Source organism: Phyllostomus hastatus, unplaced genomic scaffold, assembly GCF_019186645.2.
Source record: "Phyllostomus hastatus isolate PE091 unplaced genomic scaffold, TTU_PhHast_1.1 phas_contig_150, whole genome shotgun sequence".
In the NCBI taxonomy this organism is placed as follows: Eukaryota; Metazoa; Chordata; class Mammalia; order Chiroptera; family Phyllostomidae; genus Phyllostomus; species Phyllostomus hastatus.
The window spans coordinates 26,525,791-26,549,053 of NW_025333611.1; the positions used below are offsets into that span (position 1 = coordinate 26,525,791).

Below are 23,263 nucleotides of genomic sequence, written 5' to 3' on the forward strand. Positions count from 1 at the left end.
GGGCGGGCGGGCCGGGAGGGAGGAGGAGGGAGGGGGCGGGACGGGCTCTGCGCTCTGCTCGTTGCTGGCTCCGCCGCCGCCTCGCACACTCGGGGAGCGGGAGCGCGGCGCGGACGCGGAGCCGCTGGGGCTGCTGCGCCCATAGGCAGCCGGATCCAGAGCCTGAACCGCAGCGCCAGCCTGAGCCGTGCAGAGCCGCAGCCCCGGCCGGGGCCAGTAGTGGCTCATGGACTGCAAGGCCCGCGGCCGGCGCTGCCCCGAGGCGGGTAAGGATCCGGCGGCGGTGGAGGCGGCGGTGGCTCCCGGCCGTGAGCGGCCATGGCCGGCGGGAGCTGCGGGAGGGGCGCTCATCCGAGCGAGGCCAAGGGGGCCCTGTCGGTGCTCAGCGCGCCAGGGCAGAGGTGGGAGAGACTGGGAACTCGGAGTGGGGATTGCGGCCGGGGCACCCTGGCCTCCAAGGTCCGCGGCGAGAAGCGGACTGGAGAAAAGGGGGTGCTGAACCGGCCCCCAGTATCGGCGTTCGGCACCCATGCTCGCTTGGAACCGCGGGGGTAGGAGACTCTAGGAGCGCGCAGGATGAAGATGTTTTGGGGGAAGCGCGCAGCCCCCAGTTTGGGGGGGGCTCCCCGAGGACGAAACAGCAAGGACCCTCACCCATAACGCGCACACACTTGTTGGGCGACCACCTTTGCTCACTCAGGCGCTTCTAACTCCCCGCGGGCACCCTGAGGACCAGAACGCGGACATAAGTACACGCATACATACATCCGTTCATATGTGAACACAGACATACCTCCCGCACACCAGCGCCCACTGGGGCACCGTCACTAGCTCAGAACCCGCTTCAGCGCCTGCACGTTCAGCGGCAGGGACATGCAACCCTTGGCCACACGGAGCAGCGGAACACAATCTGTGTGACATTCGGACACACAGTCCCGTGTCCACATGTAAGAGTGTTAATGCCACAGTTCGCAAGATGAACACTCAAAACCTAGCCACAACACACACACACACACACACACACACACACACACACATTCCTTTAAGGAACACACCCTAACACAAATTATGTTACCTACTTCTTGGCCAGAACATAGGCACACATCACAGGTCGGCTGGCATCCCTCGACTGCACCCACATAAACACAACCCAGTACCTCAGCACCCGCCTTGAGGGCACACATCCTGACACAGTAAGTGGCACCTGCAGAAGCGCCTCACAATCGCAAACACAAAATTCACTGCTTCACACGTCCTAACGGTGGGTGTCACACACCTTACACCAACAGTGTCACATTACACCTTGTAGCGTATACACACAAACACACACACACTCTGTCCCTCTCCCTCGGAGGCTGGATATCGTTTGGCGAGGCCGAGGCCGCCCGGCGAGCCCCTAGCGCCTTCACCTTCAGCACATTGTTATTGCAAATACCCGCACAGCGGGAACCCTGGAGGCCGGCGGGACAGGCTTCCTCCACCGGCGCCTCCCCCACCCCCACTCCCGGGCTGTCTGGCCGGGTATTCCCGGAACCAGCTGGACCTGGCTGGCCGCGCCATCCCGCCTCCCCGGGGCTCCGGAGGGTGTGCGAGCCAGGGGCGGTATTTGCGACCCTCTTCGGACCATTTAGCTGCGTTCTCCGAGCCACCTGGGGCCCCAGCACACCTGTTCCCCTCTCACACCTGGGCGCCCCCTCCGCGGGCTCCCGGCTGCAGGTCAGAGGCTTGTGCGCCCGCGAGGCCCTGGGGCCGGGGATCGCCGCACGCGCAGGGGCAAAACTGGTGGGTGAGGTGAACTCGCACCCCTTCCCCGCAGCTGTCCTCAGGAGCCCGGGCTTCTGGTCTCAATTTCCCAACGGCGGTCGGCGACTATTCCTTCTAGCAGGAAGATTTGGGCCGGCGTTGAGGTCCTGGAGGATTGAACGCGGGGCAAACACCCCTTTTCCTCCCGCCGCGAGAGGGTCGGTTTGACGAGAACGTCCCCGCCCGGCCTGGCTCGACGCTTTGTGATTCCGGCGCGGGATCCCTCCCGGCGCCCTCTGCGTGGCTCTCGCCGACGCGGGCTTGCGGGGGACCCTAGGCAGAGGCCGGATGTGCGGAGGAGGGGGAGAGATTTCCCGCAGCGGCCCTTGGGGCTGGGGGCGTGTGTGGGGGCCCGCCGGCTGAGCCTTCTCACCGCGCGGCGCCCCGCCTTCGCCTGGAGCTCCCAGGCCCCGCACAGCTCAGGTGGGGGTGGAGCCGCCCGAGCCACAGGATGATGGAGGAACTGTCGCCATCACCCCCTCTGCCCCCACCCCCAACATTCCCGCGTTCTCTGGGAGGAGACTCCCCCGAAGGGTGTGTGCGGGGAGCGCCCACAGACCACGTCGGTGTAGGCAGGGGGCTGCTGTGGCCAGCCGAGTCCAGAACGTCGTGCCGGAAGACGCAGGGAGCCTTCCATTACTTGCCTTGGGCCAGCCCTCGTTTACTGCCAGGAAAGAGGGCACCCAGGAGGTGTTTGTGGCAGCCCAGAGATCTGGGTGTGTGTCTGGGGAGAGGCACGGTGTTACTTTCTTGACGTGGGGGCCTGGAAGGATGGGAATTTGTGATGATGACTACACCGAGGCATGGGGTGGAGCTGAGGGGAAAGGGGTGAGAGAGATCTCGGGAGATGACCGGGGACAGTGTGGTGGCGGAGCAGGTCTGGTTTCCCCGCTTCCGCCAAACCCAAACTGTAGTTCCGAAAGGGATCGGCTGGAAAGGGGTGTCGTGCTGGTCCGGTGTCTTCCTGGCAGAGGAGCTGCTGCTGTGGCTGCTCCTTCAGAAGAGCTGGGCTAGGGAGAGTGAGCTAACTGCTGGGAAGAGTGGGATGGAAGGGCCAGGAGAGGGCCTGCAAGGGTGGGGGTGTGGCTCAGGGGGAATGAGGGGAGGCCCTTGGAATACTGGCTGAGGGCTGCCCCTACCATGAGCGAGGATAGTTGGTGCTGCAGAGATTCTTTCAACAGTGTATTGAGCACCTAACTGCCAGGGCCCATGGTGAGTGGTGAGGATGTGGTACAGTAGTAACATACATACCATCCTTGCCTTCATAGGTCTCCCCAATGGGTAGGGGATTGACTTGTCTATTTATTGAATCAATGAGCACTTACAGTGTGCCTGATGCTGGAAATAAAATGCTTTAGTGAGTGATAAGAAAATACATATATAATACATATATACACGCACACACAGAGGCATAGACATGTTTATATATCTTTTATGGTGTAATAGACCTTGATGCATCAGCTCTCACTCGTTTAATTCTCCCAAATAACTTCAAGAGGCAGGATTTATTATTTCTATTTCACAGTATGGAAATAGGTTCAGAAAGGTGAAGTCACTTGTCCAAGGTCACACAGCTAAGAAGTGGTGGAGCCAGGGTTCGAACTCCGACAATCTGATTGAAGAATGCAGGTGCTGGCAGCTCTGCAAAGGTTAATAGAGGCTTGTGGAGGAGCAGGGAGAGGAGCTGAGGGCTGGCTCTGTTCACTGCAGGAGGTCTCTGCACAGCTCTACCCAACAGCCCTGCTTACTTTTCTCCCCTCCCAGACATTCGTTCACTTTGTTCCTTGGTGTTTTGTTCTCACAGTGTCGGTGCCTATTGTGTAACAGTGCAGGGGTGGGGGTTTGGGGGTCCAGGGCTGACCTGGCACTGGGACATTGATAGCTGCCTCTGTGTGTTTCCTCTGTGGCCACAGCATTCAGCAGGAAGTGGACCCTGGTCTCTGAGGTGGGTTGGAAATGAAGGTTCCAGGTGAACCCTCCCCAGGTGTTGACACAGATGGTGTTTTTCCTGGGCTTTCCTGGACTCTGCCCCCTCACGCCTCCCTGTGCTCCTTAGGCCTGAGAAGGATAAGTTAGTGTCCCTGCTGAGGCCTTGGCTTCTCCGTGTCCTGGGTGCCCATATCACTGGGCAGAGGTGAGGCTAGTCTTGCCAGGAAGCCAGCCAGGACTTGGGGAAGGGCAGATAAGGTACTAACCACTTCAAAGGCTCCGTCAGGCACTAATGACTCCCAATAACTAACCACTGGGGCAAAGTTCAGGGCTGGTGGGAGCAGGGGTGAGGAAGGGCCACCTCACTGTTGTTATGGCTGCTCTGACGCTCCCTGCATCCCTAGGGTCCCTGAAGCAGCCTAGGAGGTCTGGGGTCTTTGAACTCTAGACCCTCTTTCTGTTCTTTGCCTGGCAGTCTTGGCAGCCCAGGCAGGGATAGATTGTGTGTGTGTGTGTGTGTGTGTGTGTGTGTGTGTGTGTTCGCGCATGTGCACACTCTCGTGCACGCATGCATTGGGTGAGTACAGAGCAAACGTCATAGTCTAGCCATGGGGGGTCATTTCTGTTGACTTCCCCTCCCCCATCCAGCCTTTCCCCCAAGCTCTGGGATATGAAGAGCATTCTTTCTCAAACCCTGACTTCCACTTACTACTTCTGTGACCCAAGACAATTAATTATTCTGTTTGAGCCTCATTCTCATCAACTGTGCTGCAGAGAGCCGTGTAATAATAAATAGCACTCACTTCAGAGGGTTGGGAGGATTAGGTGAAATAATGTATGTAAATGTAGTAAAATCTCAGGGAGTGTTACCTTGGACCTGGTGATGACAGGGAAGATGACGGTAAAAGTGATGATGGAGTTTGCACTTCTTTCTGAACTAGGATTTAGCATATCTCAAAGTTGTTCCCAGAAGTTCAGGGCCATTGCAGCAACCTGAGGATTTCTCCAGGTCCTTTCTCAGGAAACAGAATTCCTAAGGGTGGGGCCAGAAAAATCCTCATTTTTAAGGGGACTCTCCAGGTACTTTAAGGGCTATGCCCTCTTCAACTCCTGCCCCTACACTAGGTACCATCCCAAATTCTTCCTCCCTCTCAGGAACTCCCCTGCCCCCCATACCTTCCTGCCTTGGATATTCTTTTGTGGTTCTCTTTCCAGCACAAACCTTAGATGCCACAGTTCTTTCCCAGCTCCTCTACTGGCTGGAGGTGAGGGATCTGAGAGAGAGTATTGGGAGTGGGGGCGGGTCACAGGCGGCTGTGTTTGTACTGCCCCGGAAGCCTGAGGATCGTGATCCTCAGGTGGGGAAAGAAGCCCCAGCTACAAGTCAGAGTCACCCTAATTCTTCTAGACCATGGACCTCTGGATTTGTAGCCAAAATTTGTGAGCGTTCATTTTTCTTGGAAAAATTTGAACCATAGTTTCATAAAATTTGTAGAGGGGGACGTGACCCAATAAGAATCCTTGATCAGAAGAGAGTGAGTGGAGGCAAGCAGTCATCGCCTTATTTCTCCTCTTTGTCAGGTTTAGGGTGATTCCCTCGTAACCCCAACCCTGCCAAGACCTTCCCATGGGATAGGTGCATACAGTGATCGTGAGTTGTGCATGTGCTATGGAGGGGGAGGGGCAGAATTAGGGCCTGGAAGAGAATGAGGTTCTTTGGAGACAAGGGTGTGTGGGTTGGAGCATGCATGATGGTAGTAAGGCGAGCCCGGTGCCTGGTCCTCGAAGGTAGTGGGGAAACAGCTGGAGAGTGAATCCAAATGGAGCTTCAGATAAACGCCCCCTTCTTTTAAAGAGATTAAGGTTGCAGCTGGGAACAAACGCACAGTAACGTGATAAGGCCTCACATGCTTTAAGCACATTCTCAGGACCAGGGTGGGGCTGTGCTTTGGACAAGCTATGGGGAGGAAGTGAAGTGTTTGACTTGCGTAAGGAATCTGTGCTCAGTGAGCATTTGCTGAGAATGTCCTATGGACCTAAACAGAGAAAGATTAAATTTGCCTCCAGCAGGTTCTCAGTAGGGGAACTGGGCAGGAAAACAAGCAAAGACCTCTCCAAAAGTGCCAGGACAGGTTAAGCCTAGGAGCTAAAATAATAATCGGTCGTTCAGGAGCCCTTACTGAGTGCCTGCTGTATGCCAAGTCCAGGGTGGGATCTTGAGGGTTTAGGGCTCAACAGGGCAGGAGCTCTCCTGCTTTCTGCCCCGTCTTGTAGGAAAGACAAACAATTCACGGATTATTTCCCAAACAACCACTTAACTACAGTTGCGTTTGGGGGGGCATTTACTGAGGACTCACTGGGTACTAGGCATTCAGCCCACGTGATTTCAAACTCCCTAGGAAATAGGTGGTATGATCCCCATTTTACACATCAGGAGACAGGCTCTACATCATTTGCAGCCAGGAAGTGGGCTGCTGGGGTTTGCCTCATACTGCCTGATGCCGTGGTCCCTGCTCTTCTGCACCCGGCTGCCGTCCGTCTGCCAGATGGGCACAACCACACAAAACTGACAAGCAGTCAGTGAGTTAGAACCACTGTCAGCTCTAGCTCAGCAGCACCCAGGACAAAGCCGGGCCCATTGTGAATGTCCGGTAAACATCACCGAATGCACGGGTGGGCACCTACAGTGAGCCCGGATCCCTGAAGGAGCACGGGTGGAGCTGGGGGCTGAATGCAGGGAGCCCTGTCCCTTCCCTCAGGATGTTTGCCATTGGAGGCTGGGAGCCCAGGAATAGGCGCACGATGCTGGAGCACACGCGGGCGGGCGGTGTCCCCGACAGCAGTGATTCATGGTTGAGGGATTGGGGCAGACAATAGCAGCTGTGCGTTGGAGGCCGAGAGGTCACCGTGGGCTGGAGAGGCCTGGGAAGGATTCCCGTGACACCCAAGCCTGCCTTCAGTGGGGTGAGTGTGGTCTGTCATAGAGCCTGGGTGGAATTTCTGGGTGTAAGTGGGGGAAAGGGACCGAACCTGAGCCATTTGCTAAAAATGCTGGCCCAGAGACTTTGGATTTGAATAGAGGGGCTGGCACGGTGTTGTGGGAGAGGAGGAGGCAGGCAGGACTGGGACAGTAGCTGGAAGGTCTGGCTGGGGTCTGCAAATGCAAGCCTCAAAGCTGGGGGGAAACAGGCCAAAGAAACAGGTTACTGTGGTTGCCTAGGGCACAGGACTCATGAGAAGGGTCTGGGGGAGGGCAGGGAGAGAAGGGACTGGGCCTGTTAAGGTGGAGATGGGCCAGGTGTGAAACAGGGACCAGATGTTTACAGGGATAGGGATCAAATAGAGCCAGATGTTCATAATCAAGAGACTTTGTGGGGGGGTGTCTGGGAAAGGCTGGTGGTGTCATTGGCACCTCTGCCCCAGTCAGACCTGCTGGGTTCCCCATGCTGAGGACGGGCCAGGGCAACTCCCAGTTCCAATACCAGGGCTCATCAGCTCTGACCACAGTCCTAACTCCACCCTTTTCCTTTACCGTCTTCTCTACAGCGGCTGGGGTCTCCCCTACATCTGCCAGTGGAAGGGGGAGAGGGCGTGGGGAGGCACCTCGGCAACGGTCTGTGTGCACAGGCATGCCAGCTCAGGGGCGTATATATGTGTTTGGGAGGCAGTCTGGGGAGGGCTAACGCCTTGCTCCTCAACCCTCACTGTTTCCGGGCCTTGGCTGGTGCCCAGTTCAAGCTGGCCCTTCATGGGGTGTGGGGGACATTGGGCACTGTGAGTGGTTTTTGTCAGACAAGAATTATTTGAGATGTTGTAACTCATACGCATACACTGGCTTGGCATCTCAGAGGAGACAGAAAGAAGACATCATCCCCTCCAGCCAATCTGAGTGGCCCCGAGTGTGGGTCTGGGGAGCGGAAGGGATACCTGTGTCTCTTTCCTACTGTGCGTATGCGGTGGTGGGGGAGGGGGGATTTGTGCTCCAGGCCTCACCCTTTCCACTAGCTGCCTCTCTCTATCTCAGTATCAGGGTAATTACCATGAGTGACTAAGGCAGGATGCTGGTGAGAAGGAGGTGTTGGACAAAGCCCTGAGTAGACAGCAGGGCGGGAAGGAGGGAGTGTCAGGTGGGTCAGGGCGTTCCAGGGGCGGGAGCTGCTCTAGACCTGTTTCAGGTTCCTTACCGGCTCCTCCAGCTGGGGCAGACACCAGCTGCTACACCCAGCTCTGGGAGAGACTTAGGGCTCTGTGCTGGGCTGAGCTCCCTTACAGGGCAGTAGCGTATAGGTGGGAGAGCGAGAGTGGGGGGCCAGCTCTGCGCAGCCCTCAGGGCCAGATTCTTCTTAGCTGACCACCTCTTTTGCCTCTTCCTCTTGCAGCCCTCCTGATTCTGGAGTCTGCCAGGATGGGGCCCCTGAGGCCCAGCCCAGGCCCTGGGGGGCAACAGTTGCTGCTGCCCCCCTTGCTGCTAGCACTGCTACTCCTGCTGGCTGCATCCCCAGGCCACAGCACTCAGGTGGTGTACAAGGTGCCGGAAGAGCAGCCGCCCAACACCCTCATTGGGAGCCTCACAGCCGACTACGGTTTTCCAGATGTGGGCCACCTGTACAAACTAGAGATAGGTGCCCCGTACCTGCGAGTGGAGGGCAGGACAGGTGACATCTTCACCACTGAGACCTCTATCGACCGCGAGGGGCTCCGTGAATGCCAAAACCAGCTCCCCGGTGAGCCCTGCATCCTGGAGTTCGAGGTGTCTATCACAGACCTCTCGCAGAACGGCAGTCCCCGGCTGCTGGAGGGCCAGATAGAGGTGCAGGACATCAACGACAACACACCCAACTTCGCCTCTCCGGTCATCACGCTGCCTATCCCGGAGAACACCAACATCGGCTCACTCTTCTCCATCCCAGTGGCTTCAGACCGTGATGCTGGCCCCAACGGTGTGGCGTCCTATGAGCTGCAGGCTGGACCTGAGGCCCAGGAGCTGTTTGGGCTGCAGGTGGCAGAGGACCAGGATGGGAAACAGCCACAGCTCATTGTGATGGGCAACCTGGACCGGGAGCGCTGGGACTCCTATGACCTCACCATCAAGGTTCAGGATGGCGGCAACCCCCCACGTGCCAGCAGTGCCCTGCTGCGGGTCGCTGTGCTCGACACCAACGACAACGCCCCCAAATTTGAGCAACCCTCCTATGAGGCTGAGCTGTCTGAGAACAGCCCAATAGGCCACTCCGTCATCCAGGTGAGAGTCCCCTCCACCTCCTTGTCTGGGTGACCCACCTCTAGAAATGGGAGCCCACCCTAAGCTGGTGAGAATTCCCTTCACTTAGGGGGCAAACCACCAGGATACTGTGGCAAGGCCTCCTGTCCCCAGCCCCAGCCAGGTGAGACCTTCCCACCCCACCCTAGCAGGTGATACCACTTCCCTCTATCAAGGTACTTCAGTGACAGAGACAAAGCATGTGACTGGTAATCACCCTGCTCTGAGGCAGACTCAAATTGTTGAAATCTCTGAGAAGTAAAACCCCCTCCCAAATCAGTTGATCTTCCCCCAGCCGAGCTGGAACAAGGGAAACATCCTCTGTCCGGGCAGGATCTCTCCAGAGGAGAGAGTGTCTTCCCAAGCGGGGGGCCCCTTGGCAGTGTGAGGTTCTCCTGAAGCTGGCGGGCAGAGCCTTGCTTTAGCCTCCTTCCTGGCACAGTCAGATGAGATCATTTTAGCCAGGCGAGTCCTCAAGTTCTAGAGAACTATACTCAGATGTCTGCCTCCCGGCGTCCTCCACTAGGCATAGGGAGCCCATGGGTGTGGGGTGCTTGGCACACTGCGGATTTGGTAGCTTCTGCTGAAGTTCTCAGCACCCCTCTCCGTGGGAACTGCCCCAGGGGCTGGGCAGCTTGGTAGGGCCAGAGCCTGGGAGGGAGTGGAGAGAGCGTCCCTGCAGACAGGTGGGTGTATCTCCCACTGTCATCTCCACCCTGGCCTCCTGCCAGCCCCAGCTCCTTTCTCTGCCCCATGGGCCGAAGCCGTCTGTCTTTGATGTGAGGGAGCCGAGGAGGACTCTGCCTGCCCTGGACACCGTTACCCGGCCTCGGTACCCGTCCTAGGAAACCCTTCGTCCTGTGTCCTCAAACTGAAGTCCGGCCTGGGGAGGAGTTTCCACCCTTTTTTTTTCCCTTTGGAGGCTGGTGGACTGGAAGCCATAGAAGAGACACTGAGAAAGGAAAGGGAGACAGACAGTCGGGGCTGGTGAATAATAATAGCGTAGGTGCCAGGACTGCTCTAAGCACATTATGTGTGTTATATCATTTAATCCGCACAGCACAAGGTAAGCATTATCCCCATTTTACAGATGGGAGACTTAGTCCATTGAGTTTAGGAAGCTTGCCTGATATCATCTGGCCTCTATGTTCAGATTCCTCCTGGGCCGTGTCCAACAGTCTGGCTTTGCAGCCTCTGTGTGCAGCCGCTGACGCCCCTCCCGCTGGGTGAGGCAGGAGGCTGGGGCAGAGATGAGACCGGAGGGAGAGAGGATGGGAGGAAGGCAGCAGTGGGAAAGAGGCAGAAAGAACTGAGCAAGGATGGGAGCGAAACAGACAGAAGTCTGCTTCAGACAAAGGGAAGTAAAATGTCAAGAGAAGTAGATAAGAAGCTGGGTGACCAATGTGGAGACAGGAAGACAGTGGGACTCATAATGAAAATGTCGGGGACAGATAGATAGAGGGGGTGGGTGTGTGGAGGGGTGAGCAGAAACTGCTTGGTTTTCAGAGGGTGAGAGTTTGGCCCACCGGGGTGTGCAGAGGCCGGGGTGGCCGGGAACCCAAGCCCAGGTGCCCCACCATGTCGGAAGAAGTCCTGGCAGGAAGGCGAAGAGACTCGCAGTGGCTTGAAGGCCCATTGGGCATGGTGCCCAGCACTGTGTTAGCACTGATCTTCAGAGATGGGCAGTTAGGAGGATGGATGCACAGATGGACAAGAAGAGGGATCAGTGCTATGTAGGGAGCACTTGCCCTGTGCCAGGTCGTGTTGGGCACTTATACATATTATTCCATCTAATCCTCACCACAACCCCCGTGAAACAGGTTCTGTTGTTATCCCCATTTTGTATATTTGTCCACTGAGGCTTGGGGAGATTAAATAATTGGCTCAAGGTCACATAGTTGGGAAGTGGTGAAGCTGGATTTGAACCTAAGAAACTTCTGCTCTTCTCCCCAGAGTTCTGCCAAGTTATGCCTGTCCCCTCCCCCCTCCTCATCCCCCAGCCCACCTGTCATCACATTCTTTGGTACCTAACTTACGGCCACTGCTACCTGGTTCCTGTGGCCCCCGTGTTTGTATAGAGTGTGCTTCGGTGTTGCCACGGGAGGGTGTGCCCAGTGCAAAGGGACAGACAGTCCATTGTTTGAAGCTGGGAGCCCAGCCTGCTGCCAGCAGGCTCTGTGGCCTGCACCAACCCCTCCCTCCTGGCTGCAGGCTCTGCTGGATTCCTCAGGCTGGTGCCCAGCCAGCACCAGCCCAGTGGGAGGGGGAGAAACAGGTTTCCCCAGTTTGACAGAACAGTGGCCTGGCCAGCTCCCTCTGGCCCATATCCCTATCTCGCTGCTTTCAAAAGAAATCCCCTCACCTGTGTCCTCCAGGTGGACATATGGGTCTCCACTGATGTGAAACACACATGTGCATGACACATACACCTTTCCCACAATCACACATATCCCCATAATCACACGTGTGTATGTGCACACATATTGTATACATGTCATGCATACACACCATCTTTACTGCCCACACCTTTCCAGCTGTTCAAAAAGGTCGAAGGCCAGTTTAATTGGGTGAAAGGGCTGTACTAGCTGGACAGCGGGATCCTCGTTCCCATATTTGGGCAGAGGAGTACAGGAATGGTAAGTAGAATTTAACTCTGCCCTCTCCCATCTCGAGCAGTTGCTTGGAGTACTGTTGTGGAGTTGCAGGCAGCATCTGTGTTCTTTAGGGAAGCAGGTCGGGAAAATGGGCCAGAGTGTCCGGACCGGGAGAGGGGCAGTACCTGTGCTGCTCTGGGAAAGGGTGCCACGTTAGACCTGTCACATCTGCCGTGCTTGTTGAAAAGGCAGCCCTTGCGTCCCTTGATTTCCTCCTCTGGACTGACCCACCCGTCCTCCTTTTCCTCCCCTGCTCTGTAGGTGAGGGCCAACGACTCGGACCAAGGTGCCAATGCAGAGATCGACTACATGTTCTACCAGGCACCCGAAGTGGTGAGGCGTCTTCTGCGCCTGGACAGGAACACTGGACTGATCACTGTGCAGGGCCCCGTGGACCGTGAGGACCTAAGCACCCTGCGCTTCTCAGTGCTTGCCAAGGACCGAGGCACCAACCCCAAGAGTGCCCGTGCCCAGGTGGTGGTGACTGTGAAGGACATGAATGACAATGCCCCCACCATTGAGATCCGGGGCATAGGGCTGGTGACCCATCAGGATGGGATGGCCAACATCTCGGAGGATGTGGCAGCGGAGACAGCTGTGGCCCTGGTGCAGGTATCTGACCGAGACGAGGGAGAGAATGCAGCTGTCACCTGTGTGGTGGCAAATAATGTGCCCTTCAAGCTACGCCAGGCCAGTGACACGGGAAGTGACAGCAAGAAGAAGTACTTCCTGCAGACCACCAGCCCCCTTGACTACGAGATGGACAGAGACTACAACATTGTGATCGTGGCTGTGGACGCGGGCAACCCTCCACTCTCTAGCACCAACTCCCTAAAGGTGCAAGTGGTGGATATCAATGACAACGCACCTGTCTTCACCCAGAGCGTCACTGAGGTCGCCTTCCCAGAAAACAACACGCCAGATGAAGTGGTGGCCGAGGTCACCGCCAGTGACGCTGACTCAGGCTCCAACGCTGAGCTGGTTTACTCTCTGGAGCCCGAGTCGGCCGCCGAGGGCCTCTTCACCATTTCACCTGAGACTGGAGAGATCCGGGTGAAGACATCCCTTGATCGGGAACAGCGGGAAAACTACGAGTTGAAGGTGGTGGCAGCTGACCGGGGCAGCCCCAGCCTCCAGGGCACAGCCACTGTCCTCGTCAATGTGCTGGACTGCAATGACAATGACCCCAAGTTTATGCTGAGTGGCTACAACTTCTCAGTGATGGAGAACATGCCAGCGTTGAGTCCAGTGGGCATGGTGACTGTCATTGATGGGGACAAAGGGGAGAATGCCCGGGTACAGCTCACAGTGGAGCAGGACAATGGTGACTTCGTTATCCAGAATGGCACAGGCACCATCCTCTCCAGCCTGAGCTTCGATCGGGAGCAGCAAAGCACCTACACCTTCCAGCTGAAGGCGGTGGACGGTGGCGTCCCACCTCGCTCTGCTTACGTTGGTGTCACTATCAACGTGCTGGACGAGAATGACAATGCACCCTTTATTACTGCCCCTTCCAATACCTCGCACCGGCTGCTGACCCCCCAGACACGTCTTGGGGAGACGGTCAGCCAGGTAACAGCTGAGGACATTGACTCCGGTGTCAATGCTGAGCTGACCTACAGCATTACCGGTGGCAACCCTTACGGACTCTTCCAGATTGGGTCACGGTCAGGCGCCATCACCCTGGAGAAGGAGATTGAGCGGCGCCACCATGGGCTGCACCGTCTAGTGGTGAAGGTCAGTGACCGCGGCAAGCCCCCACGCTACGGCACAGCCTTGGTCCACCTTTATGTCAATGAGACCCTGGCCAACCGCACGCTGCTGGAGAACCTGTTGGGCCACAGCCTGGACACGCCGCTGGACATCGACATTGCTGGGGATCCGGAATATGAGCGCTCCAAGCAGCGTGGCAACATCCTCTTTGGTGTGGTGGCTGGCATTGTGGCCGTGGCCTTGCTTATCGCCCTGGCCGTGCTCGTGCGCTACTGCCGTCAGCGGGAGGCCAAGAGTGGCTACCAGGCTGGGAAGAAGGAGACCAAGGACCTGTACACCCCTAAGCCCAGCAGTAAAGCTTCCAAGGGAAACAAAGGCAAAGGCAAGAAAAGCAAGTCCCCGAAGCCTGTGAAACCAGTGGAGGATGAAGACGAGGCTGGGCTGCAGAAGTCCCTCAAGTTCAACCTGATGAGCGATGCCCCTGGGGACAGCCCCCGCATCCACCTGCCCCTCAACTACCCACCAGGCAGCCCTGACTTGGGCCGCCACTACCGCTCTAACTCCCCACTACCTTCCATCCAGCTGCAGCCCCAGTCACCCTCAGCCTCCAAGAAGCACCAGGTGGTGCAGGACCTGCCGCCTGCAAACACATTTGTGGGCACCGGGGACACCACGTCCACGGGCTCTGAGCAGTACTCCGACTACAGCTACCGCACCAATCCCCCCAAATACCCCAACAAGCAGGTAGGCCAGACCTTGCGGCTCAGCACGCCCAAGCCCCCACCCCACCCCTATCATGGGGCCATCTGGACTGAGGTGTGGGAGTGACAGAGCAGGTGTGTCGGGCCTGTGTGCTCACCAGCCCTTGTGGGGGCCGGACCAAGGCAGTGGTGGGAGGTGGGACCAAAGAGCTAGGGACGTTGGGGTCCTGGTCGCCTCACCCAGGCATGGAGGGTTAGGCAGAGTGAAAACTGAGGGAAGGTGTAATCTCCTGTTCTCTCCCCACTGGGAGAGGCCTGTGACTTCTCAAGTCCAGGGACACTGGACCCGCTGCTGGGCCTTGCAGGAGCGGGCTGGTTGGCAGGTGAGCAGAAGGGTTTGGAGGCAGAAAGGGAGGGGAAGTGGCAGAGTCCCCTCCAAACCTGGGTCTCCATCTGAGACCAGCCATGGTGCTTCTCTGGGGGGAAATGGGAGACCTGGGTCCTAGCGGGTAACTGGGTGGGGACTCCGTTGGGGAGGGGCCTCCCCGTCTGTGCCTTCGGTATGTCCTCTTCCCCACGCCAGGCTCCTGGGGCTGGGCCCCAGTTTCCCAGCCCCAGTTCCAAACACTTATCTTTGACAATAAAGTTCTCTATTTTTGGAGTTTTGGTTTCTTATTTTCCTGGAACTGAGAGAAGGAGTGAGAGAGACTGGAAACAGCCCTTTGTCCTTAGGTCCCGACACAATTTTCCCATTCCTTCTTTCTGTCCCTTCCCACATCCTAGGCCTGCCCCTCTGCTCCAACCCTATCTTAATGTACATCTTCCTGTCCGCCCACGTCCATGTCCTTGTCCCGGGAAAAGTGCCCTTCCAAGTAGCCTTCAACGTGGCCCCTTACCCCATGTGTGTGAGGCCTTCTCCCCGGGAATGTCACTCTCCACCGAGAAAGGGCAGGTGGGGATGCACTCACGCGCTGCCTTTTCTCCGCTGGCTGAGACTTGACCTCGCCAATCTTCCAGTACTGAGCGGTCTCAGACAGAGCTCGCACAGAGCACCTGCTGGGTGTGGGGTGCAGCCTGCCTGCCTCAGGTGAAGGCAGAGACCCTCTCAATTGTACCAGCCACCTTCCCTCAGGTCAAAACCTCACCAAGTCCCTTTCCCAGCCTCTTCATCCCAATACCACTCAGCCCAGCAATTAGCTGGCCCTTCCCTGTGTGTCCCCCACTGTGATCACCGGCCTGGGCTGCCTAGAGGGAGGGCTCAGAGAGAGGGGAGGGGATCCTCGACCCTTTGAATTGACCTGCCCTGGACCCCCACTTTTAGGGTGCTCCCTGCTGACGGGGGCAGAGACATCCTCGTCCTGCTCTCTCCCTTCCTTCAGCTCCTTGCTCTGGCCACCTGGGTTGCTGGCTCTCACTCTCTCTCTCTCCATCTCTCACTTCTTGCTCTCTTGGGTCTTCCCTCACTGTGTCTGAGGGGGGGAGGGCTAAAGTCTGGGTGAGGGGCCTCGGGCCCTGGGTGAGTCTCTGAGGCCAGAGGCAACCCGTCTCCATGGCGACAGAAGAGGCTTGAGACGCTCCCAGGAGGTCCGAGGCGCCAGCTCTCTACTCTGATTCCGTCCACAAACTCCCTCATCCCCTGGGGGTAGCCCCAAAGTAAAAACTCCAGGGGGCTTTGGAGGAGTGGGGCCTGGGCAAGTGAAATCTAGTTTCATTTCATGTCTCCTGGACAAATGAGCATCTCCAGGGTGACCTCCAACCACTCCTCACCAATCATTCCTTCTCTTTCATTTGCATCTTGCTGCCACCAGCTCTTCTATTCTTTAGCTCCTTCATCCTTTTCTTTCTGAGTCCGAGGGGTTATCCCTTACTTGGCTCCAATCCAAACTGCAAATGGAGCCACAATGCATACCTTCTCCCAACATTCGGCCTCCACCGAGCCGAAACACCACTACCATCTCCAAAACACAAAGGCTGAGTTCCTACCGTGTGCCCAGTGTGGTACTAGACCCCGAGGAGAAATGGACACTTTGTACAAGACGTACCAGTGAGAAGATGAGGCAATTGAGAATCTTAAGTGTCAAGTGAGAAGCGCCATAGTAAAACTTTTCCCAACTTGTCCCCCAACTACTTCTGCTACTACTTGCTTCCTTTTTTTTTTTTTTTTGAATTTTTACTAGGTGTAATGTACCATGCTAAGCACTTTATGTGAATTAGCTCATTCAATGCTCATAATCCTTTGTGACACAGGTCATTATAATAAAGCTCATTTTACAGAAGTGAAAACTAGTTAGCAATGAAGTCAGAATTCAAGCACAAAGCATCATGAAATTTGATTTCCGGAGTCTGCTGTTAACCATTATTCTATAAAAGGGGGTTGCATGATCAAGTTAGTTTTGGTAGTAAGGGCTGCATCATCACATTGTCCAATTAAAGGCTCTGTGAAGCCTGCAAGAGAGGGGGAACCTGTTAAACTTTGTATTATTCTGCGTTTTCCAAATGTATCTGACCAGAGTGCCCCCTCCCTTTGAGGAGCACGGTGGGAAGACCTACATAGGACATGGGAGTGGGCTCCTGGGAGAGAACGGGAGCCTCCGTGATAAGTAGGAGTGGGGCAGGAGGTTCACTCTGTGAGCCAACTACTGAGTCAGGAGCCAGTACGACCAAGTTGGGGGCAGGGAGAGGGCAGAAGGGGGAATGTTCTCTCTGCACTGGAGGGTGGAGGAGAGAGCTGCAAGACGAGACTGGAAGAACTATAGGTTGTAGAGGACACAGATAGCTTGCCAAAAGTTCCTTAAGAGGAAGTGGGAGCCCTGGAGAGCTCATGAGGTTTGGGTGAACTGAGTTTCACAAAGTTCAACGGAGTGTGTGGTAGACTCACAGGGAGCAGAAGGGAAGGTGCAGGATTGAAACTGTCCGGTGTGAACTAAGCTGGTGGCAGTGGGGATGATGGGTGGGTTTGGCTGAACTTAGGGAGAAAAGACCCACTGGATTTGGGGGATAATTGGATATGGAGCAGGGATGGGGGCTGAGGGGAGAGCTAAGCAGGATTCCCAGGCAGACAGACTTCATCCTTCTGCGTCTGGGTGACCGCAGAGTGATGAGAGGCAGATCATTCCCCAAGCAGAAGCTGACCGAAGGAAAAAAGAATTCGGTTTCAGATATGCTGAAGGGCCAGTAGAGACAGCCCCTTGGAAATACCCAGCAAGTGTCTAGAACTACAGGGCTAGAGTCTGAGAGTTTTTGGATGTAGGCTTTCTAAGATTTAATAGTAGAAGATTAAAGTAAAATATTTGGTGTTGAGTATAACCCAACTCTCCCTTTTACAGAAAAGAATCAGGAAAAAGAGATCAAGCGATGTGCCTAGAGGGCAGGACCAATTGGAACCTTAGACTAGCAGGGGCGGGTGCTGCGGGCGGGAGGAAGGGAAGCACCGACAACCAGACTGCGCTGCTTCCTGGATTCCCCTCCTGGAGCCCATCCACCCCATCACCAGGTGGACGGAGCTCTTGGCCCCATGTGTCGGGTGAATTTGGGGGGCCGTGTGTGTCCTCACCCAGATCCTTCTGTGTTTCTGATCACAGCATGGATCCCCAAGAAGGGCTGCCTCTTCCTAGAGTTGGGGTGGGAGCCCAGGTGGGAGGCAGTTCCGGGCTGCCTTCCCGTCAGCTCCAAAGCTCCTTTTCCTGACAGCATCCCCCACTCTGGCTGCCTTGAATGGGACAGAGGTTACGTGGGGTATCAGAAAGTTGGGTTGCCATCTTGCAGCCACCTCTTTGGGCCATCTTGAGAACATCCTTGTGAGGGCTTTAGAGGAGAGACAAAGCCCTTACAAAGTCTCGGAGCGTTGGAGGGAGCCCGGAGACTCCTCAGCAGGGCCCTGGGCCTGGGTGGCTCTCACCCTGCCCTCTAGGGGACCTGGTGCTGTGCCCTCCACAACTCCTACTTTCTGGTTGGCAGGAAAACCGGTGGCAGTCCTAGGTGGGTGTTTGGGTGATTGGCTGGTAGTGCCAGGAACCTAGGTGAGGCCCAGGGTGCTGGGGTTATCGTTAACCCATGACGGGCAGACAGGGCTGCCAGTTGGGGACATCCTGGGGACATCCTGTCACAGTTCCTCTGCCCCCACCCCAGTCCCCAGTCTGCGCTTCTGCTTCTAAGTCCTGGCTCCACCAAGCCCACAGTCCTTCCCAGAAGCTCCTTCCTGTTTCCTCAAAGTTCATTTGAGGCCAGCCTTCCTGACCCCTGATGGCAGCCAAGCCCCTCCCCCATGCCCAGGTCCTCCGGGACCCTAATCCCCTGCTGCTAAAACTGTTTCCTGATCTAGAGGATGAGGGGGTTTCCATTCCGCCTGCCCACCTCCAAGGTGCCCTGGTTGTTATCTGGCCCCCTTTCCTTCTTCCCTCCCACCTTTTCCCACCCCCAGGCCTCTCTGGAGGGGAATGAAGTGGGGCCAGGAGGGCAGAGTGGGAGCGGGTTTGGGAGCCCTGAGGCCACCTGGCCTGCAGCATTACCAGCCAGGCGGAGGAACGGGATCAGAAAGAGGTTGGCACCTCATTTGGATGGAGGCAATGGGAAGTTACAAGAGCAATGAGACAGGTGAGGAGCTGGAGTTTGGGAAGTGCTGTTTGGAAATTAGGGGACTGTTGGTGAGCTGTTTTGGAATTAGGAGTTGGTACCGCTTTTAGGGAGCTGTTCTAGAAATCAGAGGCTTGCTAGTGTTTCAAGGCTCTGCTTGTCCAGGGGCGCTGGCTGGCACTGTGCTGGTGTCGGGAGGCTGCACTGTGACCAGCGGTGGTGCTGGACGAAGCTTACCTGGTGGCCTGGGGGCTGTAGTGACACGGGGCCTGCGCTGTGTTGGGACTTTCAGCAGGTGGTCTTGGCGGTACTGGGAGCCGTCTAGAATTAAGGGGAAGTCCTCTGTTGGGGTGTGTGCCTTCCGGGGGCTATGCTGTACGGGGGGGGGGGGGGGCTGGGCCTTTTCTTGGTGGCTGCTGAGGGGCTGGAAGCTCTCGGGCGGGCCTGGCCGAGGCTGCGGCCTGGTGTGGTGGCGGGCCCCATGGCGCAGCCTGGTGGGCTGGCACTGACTTGTTCTCTCCCTGCAGTTACCTCACCGCCGCGTCACCTTCTCCGCCACCAGCCAGGCCCAGGAGCTGCAGGACCCGTCCCAGCACAGTTACTACGACAGTGGTCTGGAGGAGTCTGAGACGCCGTCCAGCAAGTCCTCCTCGGGGCCCCGGCTTGGTCCCCTGGCTCTGCCTGAGGACCACTATGAGCGCACCACCCCCGATGGCAGCATAGGAGAGATGGAGCACCCCGAGAACGGTGAGGAGTGTCAGCGTGGTTGGGGCACCCCAGGGATGAGTGGAAGCCAGAGATGGTGACGAGACCTTAGAAAAATTCCTCTTTCGGTTACTGCGCTCCTTGTATGTTCCGCAGCTATAACTGTGCAGAGTGCTTTCAGGTTCATGTTTATTTAGTCATCACAGCCACTCTTTGGCCTGAGAACTTCGTTGTGCCCACTTTATAGTGGCGGAAACTGAGGCTCAGAGAGGATGAATCACTTACTCACAGCCACACATAGGAAGTGACAGAGCTGGGAGGGATTCAAACCCAGGCTTCTCTGACTCCAGAGACCTTGCGTTCAGCATGACAGACATTATCCTGCCTCCCTGGGGATAGGACCCCTGAGCATGGTGGCCGGAGGGCTCAGGTAGTGCTGATGGAACCTTTAGGGGACCTTGAGGTAAAGAGGGTCCCATAACAGGATCAGAGGGCCTTGAGAAAAGGGAGGGGACCCTGGGTCCTCTGAGGATGTCAGAGAGGGGTATTACTGTGGGGAGGAGCAGGAGAGGGTTGGGTTGGGGCAGAGGAGTGGGAAGGTCGGGGAAGGGGAAGGGCTTGTCTGGGAGGGGTCAGGAGGGTGATGGCAGAAGGGAGGTCCTGGCTGGAGGAGAGGTCAATGCGGGCACGCGTGGTAGGTATGCTGTCAGAACGTGTGTGTGTGTGTGTGTGTGTGTGTGTGTGTGAATCCATAGCAGCCTATGGTGAGGCAGCCTAAATAATCCTCACCTTGGGACAGAGAAACAGCTTGGAGCTGTCCTTGGGTCTGGCCCCCTCCCTCAGTTCAAACTGTCCCAGCATCTGCAAAAGATGCCACCTTCCACTCCCAGCCCTTGGGTGCCGGCCCTCGTCTGACCTCCCCGGCCCCAGGTCCCAGAGTGCCCTCGCCCCCACCCTGCCCTCCATGCTCTGTCTCATGCGCATCTCGTCCTTTTTGTGCCCGCGCAGAGCCAGCTGGTCGGAGCAGGCCCTGAGGCGGAGTGCCAGGTATGTGGGAGCTACTCTGGGGTCTGGGGTCTGGGGGACTCGGCCCAGCACCCGGCCCCACCCACCCAGTGCCTGTGCTCTGCTCCATGCCAGCGTGGGTTCCCCGACTCTGCCCTGAGCTGAAGAGCCTCAGTGCTCTGAGCGCTAACAGCAGAGCTGTCCCCTCCTCACCTTGCACTGGCTGGAGGCCCAGCCCAGATGGGTGGTGTCAAGGGAGCCCCTGCTGCAGGCAGTGCTGCTCAGTCATATCCCCTGAGGGGGGTCACCGCCTGGTACTGTCCCTGAGCGAGGGCGGGACAGGGGCAACAGTGACAGGAAGTGCTCATGGCCTTACTGTTCCCATGGAGACCCTGCTGCCCAGCAACCACACCGGCTACTGCTGATGTCAAGCGGCCAACTCCTGTTCCCGAGGGTGTTCTGGGCAGGGAGCTGGGAAAAGGCCAGGGGTGGTGGATGGTGCAGGGGCCGCAGTGAGGTGGAAAGGGGCTGCATGAGCGTGCCTGTGGGTGTGTGTGTTTATACGTGAGCTCCCCACACAGAAGCTCATCTTCTCTCCCTGGCTTTAGAGCAGGGCCTTGCTGCGCTGGGGTGGGCTTCCAGGACCTCTGGGGGCACGGTGAGGCTTGAGAGGGTTCAGAAGGAAGGGATGTGCGCTCTGTGTGTGAGGATAGAGATGCCCAGTGCAAATTTGTGTATCCACGCTTACCTGAGGGGAGGGGTGAGTGTGTGTGTGTGAGGGTGTGTGTGTGAGAGAGAGAGACTCCTTAAATGAGGGTGGGGGTTTCCTCACCCCTATCGGAGGGTAGATTCGTGTGCCTGGAGATAGATGATGGAGTGCGTGGATGAGTTGTGTGTTTGTGCACCTGTCTGCGGGCAGATGTGATGGGTGTGTGCAAGCAGAGCCGGAGGGTGGGTGAGCAGGGAAGGAACGTGTCTATTTAAGGACAGATCGTGTGAGAGAGCGAGCGAGCATGTGGGAGGCGGCGGGAGGGCATGTGCCTATTGAGGCTGCATGTGCGTCTGAGCTCAGGGGGCAGCAAGGGGTGTGCGCCCTGCTCTGGCACAGCGGGAGGCCTCGGAGGAGGGCTTTGCAAGGCCGCCCTACCTGATGACTGTCATCGCTCTGTCCTGCAGACCTGCGCCCTTTGCCTGATGTCGCAATGACAGGCACATGTACCCGGGAATGCAGCGAGTTTGGTCACTCCGACACGTGCTGGATGCCTGGCCAGTCGTCTCCCAGCCGCCGGACCAAGAGCAGCGCCCTCAAACTCTCCACCTTCGTGCCTTACCAGGACCGAGGAGGGCAGGAGCCTGCGGGCGCTGGCAGCCCCAGCCCACCGGAAGACCGGAACACCAAAACGGCCCCCGTGCGCCTCCTGCCCTCCTACAGTGCCTTCTCCCACAGTAGCCATGACTCCTGCAAGGACTCGGCCACCTTGGAGGAGATCCCCCTGACCCAGACCTCGGACTTCCCGCCCGCAGCCACAACGGCACCTGCCCAGACGGCCAAGCGAGAGATCTACCTGTGAGCCCCCTTCTGGCCGGCGGCCAACCCCTCATCCAGCCGCCGGCCAGCTCCCAGACGGGCCCATTCCAGGGCCCCACTCCTGACCCCTCCAGCGTGGACTTCCCGGCCAGGGCCCCAAGTCAGGGGAGGGGGAGTTCTGGCCTCATGACCACGCTGGCCCTTTCCCCCTGCAGGGTCCAGGTCCTCTCCCCTCACTTCAGCCCCCAGCCCCCAGGGAGCCCCTTCTTCCCCTTGACGGGGCTTCCCCAGCTGACGCCCAAGAGGGTTCTTCTACAATGACCAGGCTCCCAGCCCTCCATTTCCAGGGAGCCCTCCTCACTTTGGGCAGATGGTGGAATCGTGGGTGGGCAACACACTTTTAATGCAGTTTCCCGCGTGGCCGACCAGGGCGGGGATAGGACGCCCCCATTCCAGCACTGAAGCTGGGCTGAACTGGGGAGCCCCTCTCCCTGGGAACTCCCAGAGGAAACACCTGACCACCAGGGGCTCCCTGAAGGGCTTTCGTTACCAAAGGTGGGGTGGGGAAGGGGGTGGGAGTGGGGCGGAGGCCTGTCTTCCTGTACTGCTCCTGGGCTGACCCACCTGCCCACCACATGCCCATGTCTGTCCCATCCGGGACCCCCCTTCCCTGCTGGTCACGCAGTGTCTGTATATAAGGACCTTGGAATGATGTCCCCATTTCTGCCTGATTTGCAACTTTTCTTGTTGATGTTGTGTTGTCTTGGGGGACCCCTCTGGGGGGGACCTGCCCTATGTCCCCTACTCCCTGCCACAGTGCTCCCCACCCTAGGCCTCTATCGTTCCATGTTGTAAATACCCTCGGGGCCATGGTGGGGTGGGGGTGCAGGCCAGGGACACAACAGGCGGGTGGGGGTGGGGACGGGGGTAACATTTGCCTATCAGCAGAGCTGGGCTTTTATTTAATTTTTTTTTTAAAAATACAAATCTCTATTTTTTTGTAACTGTTGCGCTGTGCCCTGGGGGGAGATCCCCGCTCAGGCTGGCCCCCCACACCCAGATGAGCATCGCGGAGGGACCCTGAGGTTGTGGGGGGGGCAGCTGGACAGGGGAGGGATGACTGTGCCTCTGGCCTGGTTGGGTGAGTTGGGAGCAGGAAGGTTTGCTCAGGGGGTGGCTGATCGCTGCCCCCAATAGGGGGGACCTGGACCCTGCTTCCTCCCTGCCCCCCACCCCCAGCCCCTGCCATGACTGACCCGTCAGCCTGTAAAACCACCATTGCCTTGATCTTGGGGTGGGAGGGGCTGCCTCAGGGCACCCTGGGCCCCTGGCCCCCTTCTTCCAATTGGGCTTCCCTTTGCCAGGGTCAGGGGTCCCATGGGAAAGTGGGTGG

At 57.5% G+C, this 23,263-nt stretch overlaps 1 protein-coding gene across 4 annotated transcripts; it reads left to right on the forward strand.

The window, feature by feature from the left end:
• The first annotated feature begins 78 nt into the window (after positions 1-78).
• PCDH1 (protocadherin 1) lies at positions 79-22,761 on the forward strand. 4 transcript variants are annotated; one of them, XM_045819946.1, is made up of 6 exons: positions 6,567-6,696; positions 8,112-8,974; positions 11,908-14,103; positions 19,160-19,379; positions 20,346-20,384; positions 21,519-21,640. In XM_045819946.1, the coding sequence occupies exons 1-5, from the start codon at positions 6,582-6,584 to the stop codon at positions 20,369-20,371; spliced, it is 3,420 nt and encodes a 1,139-aa protein (XP_045675902.1). In that variant the 5' UTR covers positions 6,567-6,581; the 3' UTR covers positions 20,372-20,384; positions 21,519-21,640. The 4 variants fall into 4 exon arrangements, with proteins under 4 accessions (XP_045675895.1, XP_045675902.1, XP_045675888.1 ...); XM_045819939.1 differs by lacking the exons at positions 6,567-6,696; positions 20,346-20,384 and adding an exon at positions 79-266 and having other exon boundaries at positions 21,519-22,761; XM_045819932.1 differs by lacking the exon at positions 20,346-20,384 and having other exon boundaries at positions 21,519-22,761.
• The last annotated feature ends 502 nt before the right edge of the window (positions 22,762-23,263 follow it).

Bases quoted from the DNA above. Each gene is read 5' to 3' on its own strand.
- PCDH1 (XM_045819932.1), top strand. From the start codon at position 6,582: ATGGTTGAGGGATTGGGGCAGACAATAGCAGCTGTGCGTTGGAGGCCG. The intron at 14,104-19,159 runs GTAGGCCAGACC...CTCTCCCTGCAG, and splicing joins CCAAATACCCCAACAAGCAG to TTACCTCACCGCCGCGTCAC. The intron at 19,380-21,518 runs GTGAGGAGTGTC...TCTGTCCTGCAG, and splicing joins GATGGAGCACCCCGAGAACG to ACCTGCGCCCTTTGCCTGAT.